General features: G+C 45.3%; 1 protein-coding gene across 8 annotated transcripts in view; it reads right to left on the bottom strand.

Annotated features, from left to right (window-relative positions):
• LOC105488993 (SAM and SH3 domain containing 1) overlaps nt 1-12,482 on the bottom strand; it is a 350,928-nt gene that overhangs the window by 155,527 nt on the left and 182,919 nt on the right. For 7 of the 8 annotated variants that reach the window (XM_071096570.1, XM_024795158.2, XM_024795154.2 and 4 more), the window contains exon 2: nt 8,224-8,352. In XM_071096570.1, coding sequence (XP_070952671.1) covers nt 8,224-8,330 — 107 coding nt within the window. In that variant the 5' untranslated portion in view covers nt 8,331-8,352. Of the gene's footprint in view, nt 1-6,018; nt 6,070-8,223; nt 8,353-12,482 lie in introns of those variants that run through there. The other variant, XM_071096571.1, reaches the window with a different exon arrangement.

The raw sequence follows: 12,482 nt of genomic DNA, 5'->3' as shown, positions 1-12,482 counted from the left end.
AGTCGTCAGGGACCCTCTTCTGTACTCCTGCACAGCACGGTAAGAGTATGTTACTTGCCTCACACCCCTACTAAACTGTGGCCTCTTTGTGGGCAGGGAATACATATTTCGTCTGTGATTCCGGAAAGGCAAAATCCCAAATAACAGACTCAATGCTCATTAAATATTTCAAATATATTTAAATGCTCAGTTGAATATTTACACACATGAACAAATTCAACAAATACTTATTGGGCACCTATTATGTGCTATGCACTGTTCTCTATGCAAGGGTATAGTAGTGACCAAAATAGACCGACAAAAGTCCCTGCTCTCAAACCAGGCAGGACCCACTGGAAGGGACAGGAAGCAACTTTGAAGGTGTTGGATGTGTTCTCTATCATGCTGGGCTGTGGGTGAGGTGGGTATATTCATTTGATGAAGTTATACAACTGACATTTGTGCATTTAGATGTATATAAGTTATACCTCAAAACAAACTTTTTTTTTTTTGAGATGGAATCTCACTCTGTCACCCAGGCTGGAGTGCAGTGGTGCGATCTCGGCCCACTGCAACCTCCACCTCCAGGGTTCAAGTGATTCTCCTGCCTCAGCCTCCTGAGTAGCTGGGACTACAGGTGCCCGCCACTACACCTGGCTAATTTTTTTTTTGCATTTTTAGCAGAGACAGGGTTTCACCATGTCTCTATGTTTGGACAAGCTGGTTTCAAACTCCTGACCTCAGGTGATCCACCTGCCTCAGCCTCCCAAAGTGCAGGGATTATAGGCATGAGCCACCATGCCCGGCCAAAACAAACTTTTAAAAAACATAGTAATCAGCCGGGCGCGGTGGCTCAAGCCTGTAATCCCAGCACTTTGGGAGGCTGAGACGGGCGGAACACGAGGTCAGGAGATCGAAACCATCCTGGCTAACCTGGTGAAACCCCGTCTCTACTAAAAAAATACAAAAAACTAGCCGGGTGAGGTGGCGGGCGCCTGTAGTCCCAGCTACTCACAAGGCTGAGGCAGGAGAACGGCGTGAACCCGGGAGGCGGAGCTTGCAGTGAGCTGAGATCCGGCCACTGCACTCCAGTCTGGGCGACAGAGTGAGACTCTGCCTTCAAAAAAAAAAAAAAAAAAAAAATTAAGTGTGAGTGGGGTGTGAAGATGAAACGATGGCAGGATGCTGCTAGCTGTGGATGTGGGTAACAGGCACAGGATGTTCACGATATTGTGATCTTTATAGATGTTCACATTTCCAACATAAAAAGCTATAAAAAAATCCCTGTACTCACTTGAATAAATATTAATGAAGTACAAGTAATGGATACTCTTCAGCATTACTGTGGGGATTTTTCAACTCAGAATAGAAAGGAAGGGAAAGAAATCAACAGTTACAGTCACTTATGATGAAACAATTTTTTTCATTTATGCCTCTAATAACTTTACCCACATTTTATAAATTGGGAAACAGAGGCCAGGGCCAGGTAAGTAAAACAGCCAGAATTTGAACCAAGTCTGTGACTCCCTCAACCTCTTTCCATCAGTGTTTCTTACACCCTCTTGCTCACTGCAACAAGCCCAGGTAAGGACTCTTGCTCCAGCTTGGAGAGGGGGTGGTACAGCCAAAGGAGGCTCTGACAATTAGCACCAGTCACAATGGACACTATTCTTATTGCCTCTGTCTTGATCCAGAACTATATTTGGAAGGTTTAAGTTATTAAAATTGCAAGGAATGATAAGTCATTCTTACACCATTAACAATGGTTCTCTTTCTTTCTTTCTTTCTTTTTTTTTTTTTTTTTTTTGAGATGCAGTCTCACTGTGGCACCCAGGCTAGAGTAAACTGGCATGATCTCGGCTCACTGCAATCTCACCTCCCAGGTTTAAGCGATTCTCCTTTCTCAGCCTCCCAAGTAGCTGGGATTATAGGTGCACACCACCACACCTGGGTAACTTTGTATTTTTGGTAGAGATGGGGTTTCACCATGTTAGCCAGGTTGGTCTTGAACTCCTGACCTCAAGTGATCTGCCCGCCTTGGCCTCCCAAAGTGCTGGGATTACAGGTGTGAGCCACTGCACCCAGCCAGCAATAGTTCTGCTATGACCTTTCACAGTTATAATATGCAATGTTTTTATTGACATTCCCGGTCCTTAAAGACCTCAGTGCATCTCCACCTGGGCTCCTTTTTCCTTGTATTCACACAGTCATGACAACAAAGTGGCACAGAAGCTGGGCCAGGTTTCAGCTGCTGATGAGTATGTCATCAACAGAGTGCTGCTGGAGGTAGGGACTTCTCTCAGCTCCATGCCACATCAACAACTGCACAAACTTGTTTTCTGCCAATACTCACACAGATTCCACCTCAAAGATGCTGAGGAAGCTGATACTGCCAGTAACAGACGCCACCTTGAGTGTGTTCCTTTCCTGACCACGGTGTCACTTTGACAGATGTCAGACTTAGCATCATTCGAGTTGGGCCATTATGGACTTGGAAAGCTACTAGCATTTCTGATTGCAGCTTCTCCCAGCCAAAAAAACACATGGTGCCCAGGGATTGTGCCAAATGTGGAGAGATATGGGCAACTTCCCTGCTGTTCACAAGCACTAATGTCCCAATCCCCAGCAGAGGGAAAGGCTGTGGTCCAAACACATCATTCCTGTAGGGCCCATTTGGTGCTAAATAAAAACTCTCACCATAGTTATAAATGTGAATCATAATATCTGTTTATATTGTTGAATTTTTACCCATCTGTACTCTCTGTTGTCTTCATCAAAACTAACTGGCCCCAAAGACACTTTATCAAATGCATTATTCCAGTCAGGATCCAGGTGATTACATCCTAGAGAAAGAGCTTGACATCTAGTCCAGAAAGTTAATTACTAACATAATTATCAAAACCTTTTGTTTTTCAGGGTTAAGTCAAGCAACTCGGTGGGCTGAGTGCCCTTTTGTTTTGTTTGTTCTCCAGTTGATACATAATTAGCTCTTAAGGACAACGCATTTTTTGACTTTTTAAAGTCAAACACAAATATCTAAGTATTCTTTTTTTTTTTTTTTTGAGACGGAGTCTCGCTCTGTCGCCCAGGCTGGAGTGCAGTGGCCGGATCTCAGCTCACTGCAAGTTCCGCCTCCTGGGTTCACGCCATTCTCTGGCCTCAGCCTCCCGAGTAGCTGGGACTACAGGCGCTGCCACCTCGCCCGGCTATTTTTTGTATTTCTTAGTAGAGACGGGGTTTCACCGTGTTATCCAGGATGGTCTCGATCTCCTAACCTCGTGATCCGCCCATCTCGGCCTCCCAAAGTGCTGGGATTACAGGCTTGAGCCACCGCGCCCGGCCTAAGTATTCTATCTGTAGACTATTTCTTCAATCTCCTAAATTCACCCAGAAGATTTAGAATGAAACAAAGCCATAAACCAAGTCAACCCATCACCCAAAATTTTCTGTCCCCAAGGCTGTCTTCTAAAATGACTTTTTCTAGAGCAGACACAACAAATCTAATGCTACTTTTTCCCTATAAAATGTCTGAGACTTCTAACATGTTACTGCATATTTCCTCTTCTGCTTTTAACATTATTTTGTCTCAAAGCCATCTTGCATTCAGCTTTGACAGGGCTGCTGACAAGCATAGAAAGAAACTGACTGGTCGCAGTGGCTCATGCCTATAATCCCAACTCTTTGGGAGGCCGAGGCACGTAGATCACCTGAGGTCAGGAGTTTGAGACCAACCTGACCAACATGGTGAAACCCCATCTCTACTAAATACAAAATATTAGCCAGGAGTGGTGGCACACACCTGTAATCCCAGCTATTTGGGACGCTAATGCAAGAGAATCACTTGAACCCAGGAGGCGGAGGTTACAGTGAGCCGAGATTGTGCCAATGCACCCCAGCCTGGGCAACAAGAGTGAACTCCATCTCAAAAAAAAAAAAAAAAAAAGAAAGAAAGAAAGAAATAATTAAGCTGCAGGTCCTCAGACCTGAAGTTGCTCCAACCAAGCAGCCAGGAGGGAAAGCATATTGTTTACTTATCTGAAGGCAGAATTGAAAGATTAGAAATATATGTAAAATTCTAATGCAATAAAAGGGAACATGACAGACTGGAAGTCACAGCATTTCAAGGAAATGAGTCCCCAGGAAGAGTCAAAAGTGTTAAGCACTGTGAGAGGGAACTTTCAGGAGGCCGATAGCGTTGTGTCATAGCCTAAATGATGACTAGCCTCAAAACACATCTAACATGGACATCTAGACTTCGGAGCCATGTGAGTGACACAGGAAACATCCAGCACCTAAACCCGATCCTTGCCAGTTTTAGAATTTCCCTTTTCCACTGCAACTTGTCTGGAATTTCATAGAAAGAGAATCTGAAGGCTGGATGCAGTGACTCACGCCTGTAATCCCAGCACTTTGGGAGGCCAAGGCAGGCAGATTATCTGAGTTCGGGAGTTTGAGGCCAGCCTGGCCAACATGGCAAAACCCCATCTCTACTAAAAATACAAAAATTAGTCGGGCATGGTGGTGCAAGCCTGTAATCCCAGCAACTTGGGAGGCTGAGGCAAGAGAATTGCTTAAACCCAGGAAGCAGAGGTTGCAGTGTGCTGAGACCATGCCATTGCACTCCAGCCTGGGCAACAAGACCAAAACTCTGTCTCAAAAAAAAAAAAAGAGAGAGAGAGAGAGAGAATCTGAATATGCCAATTTGGGGTCTTACTCGCTAACTACAAATTTTTTTTTTTTTTTTTTTTTTTTGAGATGGAGTCTCACTCTGTCACCCAGGCTGGAGTACAGTGGCAGGATCCTGGCTCACTGCAAGCTCCGCCTCCTGGGTTCACGCCATTCTCCTGCCTAAGCCTCCCGAGTAGCTGGGACTACAGGCGCCTACCACCACGCCCAGCTAATTTTTTCTATTTTTTAGTAGAGCCAGGTTTCACCATGTTAGCCAGGATGGTCTCGATCTCCTGACCTCATGATCCGCCCGCCTCAGCCTCCCAAAGTGCTAGGATTACAGGCGTGAGCCACCGTGTCCGGCCGCTAACTACAATTTAAAGAATGAACAGTCATGCTTCCAGTCTGGCTTGAATCAGCTCCCATCAACTTTACCCACCACCAACTTCTTGTACTTTTGATGGGAACTAATTAAGCTCATGTGGTGTTTTTTTCCCCCACATTGTCTTCTGTGGTTTTGGAACAGAGCACACCAAATTAGCCCCACCTGTTTGAATGAGAAGGCGGTTATTTATCCCACCGATGGGCAGACTTTCTCTCCTACCTAGAAGCTGCCTTCCAAGGTTCCCAAACACCATGGGATGATGATAGTAACCCCAACTCCTAACCAGCTAGAATCCTGAGAAGAGCAGTTTAGTGTTGTGTCAGTGGTCCATCTTTCACCAGTTCACAGCAATCATTTCCTCAAGCACAGTAAAATGTCTAAGGAGGCCACAGAGTCCTACCAGACTATCATTAGAGGCAAGAGTTACAACATTCTGGCCAGGCGTGGTGGCTCACGCCTGTAATCCCCAGCACTTTGCGAGGCCAAGGTGGGTAGATCACCTGAGGTCAGGAGTTCGAGACCAGCCTGACCAACATGGAGAATCCCCATCTCTACTAAAAAAAAAAAAAAATTAGCCGGGCATGGTGGTGGATGCCTGTAAGCCCTGCTACTCGGGAGGCTGAGGCAGGAGAATCACTTAAACCCGGGAGGCAGAGAGAGGTGGTGGTGAGCCCAGATCACGTCATTGCACTCCAGCCTAGGCAACAGAAGCGAAACCTCATCTCAAAAAAAAAAAAAGAAGAAAAATTGAAACATTCAAGAATTCAGGGCATTATACAATATTTATGTTGTCCTGTGGTAATCTTGCCAAAATGAAAGTATTTTTTCATTAACTATGCTCCAACAGGAGAGCCTAATGAATTTTAAGAGTGTGGGAGTCTTTTGACACATAAAGTTACTTTCCAAAGGAGGAAATAACCCCAGCATTCACACATGTCAAGGAGCAAAGTTAAAGGAAACAAGCCATTGACAGTGCTGCCGCCCACCTGGGCCAAGGCGTCAGGCTCCCGAGGTGATGGCTTTCAGCCCCTGGATGACACTTCTCAGCCTCAGTCAACTTTAACTCCCATCCCTGCAACTACTAAATTGGTGAACATAAAAGAAAGAGAATCAATTAATATTTGGCAGTCATGATATATTGTGACTCCTGATCCAAGGAATCTTTACGTGGTTAAGAAAGTAAATAACAGTACATAAGAACATCCTAGTCTCACAGTGGAAACAGATTATGTTCACTTACAGAATATACAGCAGGGGTACCCAACCCCTTGCTGGGTCTCTTATAAGAGAGGAATCACAGAACCCTTGTATATAACATAAAAATAATTATTAACAAAGAATTCTCTGTTCTTAATTAGTTCTAAATTAGTTACTTAATTATTATTTGTGTGTGTGCTTACCCTAAGTAGACAAATAGGAGGTAGAAGGAGGATAAATAAGGATTCAATTGAATCAGCAGTTTTCATTTTTTTTTTTTTTTTTTTTTTCCCCGAAACGGACTTTCACTCTTGTTGCCCAGGTTGGAGTGCAATGGCGCGATCTTGGCTCACCACAACCTCTGCCTCTCAGCAGGTTCAAGTGATTCTCCTGCCTCAGCCTGCTGAGTAGCTGGGATTAGAGGCGTGTGCCACCACGCCTGGCTAATTTTATATTTTTTAGTAGAGATTCTCCATGTTGGTCAGGCTGGTCTCCAACTCCCGACCTCAGGTGATCCACCAGCCTCAGCCTCCCAAAGTGCTGGGATCACAGGCGTGAGCCACCGTGCCCAGCTCAGTTTTCAAACATTTTTTTAAAGGTTGAGGAACTCTGTTAGTTAAAACATATCCATGCAGCCCCCACTATCTGAGATGGCTCAAAAGGAACAGGTCTGGATGAGGAGATACAGAGGGTTGAACATTTTCCTCTGCTTCAACCCCATTTCTTGAGGAGGTCCTGAGGTTGGCATAATGAAACAAAACTATTTGAAAGGCACGGAACTAAAGTGAATCCAATAGTAAGATATTTACACTGAGAAATGCAGAAGCTTTTATGATATTTTATAGCAAATATACAATTTTGAACTACTAGTATACATAAAAATTAAATATATAGCACCTACACTACTTAGTTACTGTTTATCACATACAAGGCCAAATGTGCCACTGACTATACACATAAAGGTTTTCACAAACAGCCAAATTTATTTCAATGCACCTGAGTGAGAGGAGAACATAGCCATGAAAGATGGTGATGACAAGGAATTTCAAGGACAGGGAATATGAGCTACAATACAATGTTAAGTAATAAAGGAAGAAATTTTTTTTAATATATAGATACAGCATTGTTTCACTGATTTTATATATATTAAAAATATGATTTTTTATATATATATAGTGTCTTTAGGCCGGGCATGGTGGCTCACGCCTGTAATCCCAGCACTTTGGGAGGGGTTTGGGAGTTCGAGACCAGCCTGACCAACAAGTAGAAACCCTGTGTCTACTAAAAACACAAAATTAGCCGGCCGTGGTGGTGCATGCCTGTAATCCCAGCTACTTGGGGGGCTGAGGCAGGAGAATCGCTTGAACCCGGGAGGCGGAAGTTGCGGTGAGCTGAGATCGCACCATTGCACTCCAGCCTGGGGGACAAAAGCGAAACTCCATCTCAAAAAAAAAAAAAAAAAGTGTCTTTAGCAGTGGACTAGTTTTGCTGATTTTTAAATGCCCACAAAAACATTGGAAGGATACCTACTAAAACATCAATGTGATTATTGCTAGGTGAGAGACTACAGGCAATTCATTGTTCCTTTAAATTTTATGTTGCTTTCCAAAAGAAAAGAAAAAAGGAATGAAGAGGGGGGAATAATTAGCCTAGACATCCTTTGGGCTTAGAGTCAATAAAAAATGTAGTATACACTGGTGAATAGTAAAAACATACTTTTTCCTTAAGTTAAAAAAATAAAAATAAAAATAAAAATCTATTCTTTTAATGAATGCAAAGGTTCAATCCTATTGCTCCAGCCAACACTCACTCAGTTTGATATCCGCAGCAGAACTGGGTCAGTCCTTTAGGGATCTGAACTTTTTATCCCATACTAGTGCAGTAGCCTACAGATTGATACCCCAGGAACAGCTAGCACTGGGAGAAGGACCAAGGAGAAGCCCAAATTGGAGCAGCTCTGCTCACAAAAGCATATTCTCAGGATTCCCACTCACCACATCCAGGTCCTGGGAAACTCGCCGTTTCCGCAGCTCCTCCATCCTCTCGCACACGTCAGAGAAACAGGTGTTGTAATAATCTGCATACTGCTGCGCCAGGTCATCGATGTTTCCCAGCGAACCGTCCTGAAGGGGTAGAAAAACAAAGGCAGTCAGGTCAGTGCACCCGGGAAAAGCCCACAGCCATCAGACCTCCCTCTATGCAGAGTTTATTGTAATAAAGGCCGGTATTTAAGCGGGAAACATCAAGTGCCAGGTTGTTTCACCTACAGGATCTCCTACTCCTCAGGGCAGCCCTCTGACAGGGGCCTGTTTTTTCCCCACTTATATTGATGGGTAAACAGGAGCTCAAAGAAGTTGAGCGACTGCCCACAAATCCTGGGACTAAGAAGCACAGAGGCCAGCTTTCCAACCTGGGACGGTCTGGTGCCAACATCAGGGTCTTCGACACCCATCTCTCTGCCTGCCTAGCAGGGCTAAGAGAGGAAACACCAGGGAAGCACCTTCAGCAAAGGCACTGTGTGAGGAAGAGGCTCCTAATGCCCAGTGTGGCCCCTGGCCTGCATCACCACCTCCTGGGAAGCTCATAAAAGAGACAGATGTCAGGACCCCTCCCAGGGATTCTGATGGGAGCCTGAGAATTCAAGAACTGGCAGAGAATAGAATCTGAGACAGATCTCACTGCACCTCTCAGGAGACCCTCAGAAAAGTGGAAAATCTTTTTATTCATTAGTCATGAGTATTCATCAATATTCATTATTATGGTCATTAATATTCATATTATTCATTAGACTTATTATTCACTAGGCATTCCAAATCCAGGTGCAAGAGTACATGTTACAAATTCACCTGCATAAATAAGTAAACATGTCACTTGTTTCTTCCCCAAGGCAAGTGCCACGTAATTGCTCTAGAGCTCATTCTGAGCTTCCCCCCAGCTCCACTGAGCCTTGTACTGGTTAAGTGGCCTTAGGTACGTCTCTTAACCTCCGAGGAACACTGAATAATCACAGCACCTACTTCAGTGAGGACTACTGGAGTAACATGTGTGAGGCGCTTAGACCTTAGCTGGCTCATGTAGTCCACCTGGCATGTAGTAAGTGCTAAAAATCTCTCACAGTGTAATACTCACTGCAAGATTTTGTTCCACATTATAGTCTTCCTTTAGAGCAATGGATTCCTAAATACACACCTGAATACACACAGGGTGGATGACAGAAATGCCTTGTACATTTGTAAGTTATGCCATTTCTTCTATCCATTCACTCATTCAGAAAGACCTCTCCTCCAGCTCTTTTTTTTTTTTTTTAACCTCCCAACATTCTGCTCTTTGGTTTAAATAAATGACTTTACCAAGACAACCAAGGAAAATACGACTTTTAGATCACCTAAAGCCACACACACATTTTCCATTTTACAGACTGCTAGCCAGCCCTTCAGTTATTTAACGTTGGTGCACTGCCCATAGCAACACACGCCTAACACTGCAAAGCAGGCTTAGATGCAAGCAGGGCTTGCGAGTTGGATTTCTCCCAAAGCCTTTCTGCTAAAGACCTACACCCTGGTCAGGAGGCCTGAGGCAGATCAAGGATCATCTCTACCCTACTTCTGCATTCACTGATTTTACAGAACCAAGGGAGAGGAGAAACCGAAACGGGAAAAAATGACACTTTAGAAAGCTCCTTGCTTCCCCACCAATAACACGTTCTGCGTTTGAGCTGATGGCCTCAAAGTTCCTAGCACAGTGTGGAGACAAGAAGGCCAGGAAGATCTTTGAATGTGTCTGGACAAAAGTCACTCCTTCACTACAATCAGTCTTGTCTGTCTGAGCCCACAGTCTGGACTGACACAGCAGGCAAGGTGGGAGACCCCCCCCCCTTCAAAATGTCATCTACTGTCAAGTGTTCAGTAGAAAAACAGCAAAGGTCAAGACGGAATCTGCTGCTGCCCCTCTAAGGACACACACCGTGGCGCTCAGCTTCCTGGCCTCTGCTGTACTGCCTCCAGGAAAGGAAACTGCCTGAAAACAGAACCTGGGCCGGGCGCGGTGGCTCACGCCTGTAATCCCAGCACTTTGGGAGGCCAAGCCGGCGGGTAGATCACCTGAGGTCAGGAGTTCGAGATCAGCCTGGCCAACATGGTGAAATCCCATCTCTACTAAAAGTACAAAAATTAGCTGGGCATGGTGGCACACACCTGTAATCCCAGCTACTCGGGAGGCTGAAGCACAAGAATTGCCTGAGATCAGGAGGCGGTGGTTGCAGTGGGCTGAGATCCCACCACTGTACTTCAGCCTGGGTGACAGAGTGAGACTCCATCTCAAACACAAAACAAAAACCCAGAATCTGTCTTGGAAGAAGAGGGAGCCAGAACAGAATATCTTAAGGTGAGGTTCCTGAAATACAGCATGATAAACTGATATTAGGATCCTGAGGATCCTCCGACTCATCACAACTCAACCACACATGCCCCAGGATCACAACTCGACCATTTCCATCTACGGCCTCCCGATGGCCCAACTTTGCCCAACCTGCCACCCAAATGACCTTGCTAAAAGATCAGATGGAATCTTCCCCACTGAGATCCTTTCATGCACCATCACCCATCCTACAATATAAACCCCAAATGTACCAGTCTTTCAGTAACCTTCATCTGCGGTCCCCACGCCCTCCATGCAGTAGGGGCCTGAGAGCACCCAGAGAGCAACAAGCAGTTCCTCCTGGAGGCTCGAAGCAGGCCTTCTCCCACGCATCCCCCATAACCCCATCAACACACACCCCGAAGAGGACTGAGGGAACTCCTGGAGGAAACTTTAAGAGAGAAGGAGGGCAGAAGAGCGGCTCCCATGGGGGCGTGGGTTCTGACCACCAGCTCCTGACAGCTGTGACTAGGAGAGCAAAGGGCCAGCCCCTGGGAGGGAAGGGCTCGATGCCACAGCTGCCTCAGCTATTTGAGCACCTGGGGCCGGGTGCCTGGCTCACGCCTGTAATGCCAGCACTCTGGAAGGCCAAGGCAGGCAGAGACCAAAGAAGCAGCAAATTCTGCAGCGGACACCAGCTGGGTGTTTTCCAGTTCAAATCTGACACTACCAAACTGGAGACAGCCTCATAACCCACAGGCTGAAGGCTCAGTCCCAGAAGACTGCTCTTCACTTCTGATGCCAGAAGCAAGCTCCAGGTTGTTTTCCCTGCTACAAATTGGGGTTCCCACAACCCCCTTTTGGGGCTCAATTAATTTGCTAGAGTGGCTCGGAAAACTTGGGCAAACACTATACTTACATTTACCGACTTATTTTAAAAGAATTCACAAAGGATACCAATGAATATCAGCTGAAGAGATGCATAGGGCAGAGTACTGGGGAAGGGAGTTGGAGCTTCCCTGCCCCCTCCAGACCCTCCACCCTACACAAACCTCCACGTGTTCAGCTATCCAGAAGCTCCCAGAACCCAGGCTGTTGGGGTTTTTATGGAAGCTTCATTACGTAGGCATGATTGATTAAATCAAAGGCCACTGACTAGCAGCTCAACCTTCAGCCCCTCTCCCCTCCCCAGAGGTTGCGGCTAAAAGTCCCAACCCTCTAATCCAACCTGGGTCTTTGCTGTGACCAACCTCCATTCTGAAGCTACCTAGAGTGGCCAGCCATCAGTCAACTCATTAACATACAAAAAAACACACTTATCACTTTGGAGATTCCAAGGGTTTTAGGAGTTTGCCAGAAAACAAGATTAAGACCAAAAATATATTTCACAATATCATAAAACCAACAAGAAGCCAACTCTTCAGTTCTGTTTTCCCTACGAGTGAAATTCTCTATCCCATTCCCAATCACTCAAAACTCCCCCAATAATCTGGGGACCTGAAAAATATATTTGTTGCTCCTGAGGAAAAGAGCAGCTGTTCAGCTCAACTCAGGCCAAAGAAAGCCAGCATTTCACAACCTACGATATGCCGTAATAGCCACTCCTCACTCCAGATAATAATTAGAACAGGGTGGCACAGCTGCTTTTACATCTTCCCAAATTACTTTCCAGATGTGCAGTAAGTCCCCATAGTTACCACTTCCATCAGTCTTGATGATTTAAATGCCAAGAAAGGCAACAGAATAGAAGAATGCATATGTGTGTTTTTAAGAGTGGGTTTTGTCTGCCATCCCACAAAAAGAATCCTTTACATTCCAATCAATGAAACCAACCAACCACCTGATGATTTTCTTTACCCACTCAAAATTCAGGCTTTACAACATGAAATAATAAGGA

Source organism: Macaca nemestrina, chromosome 5 (genome assembly GCF_043159975.1).
Source record: "Macaca nemestrina isolate mMacNem1 chromosome 5, mMacNem.hap1, whole genome shotgun sequence".
NCBI lineage: Eukaryota > Metazoa > Chordata > Mammalia > Primates > Cercopithecidae > Macaca > Macaca nemestrina.
Note: the sequence above shows the minus strand (reverse complement) of the source record. Positions and strands in the feature narration are given on the sequence as shown.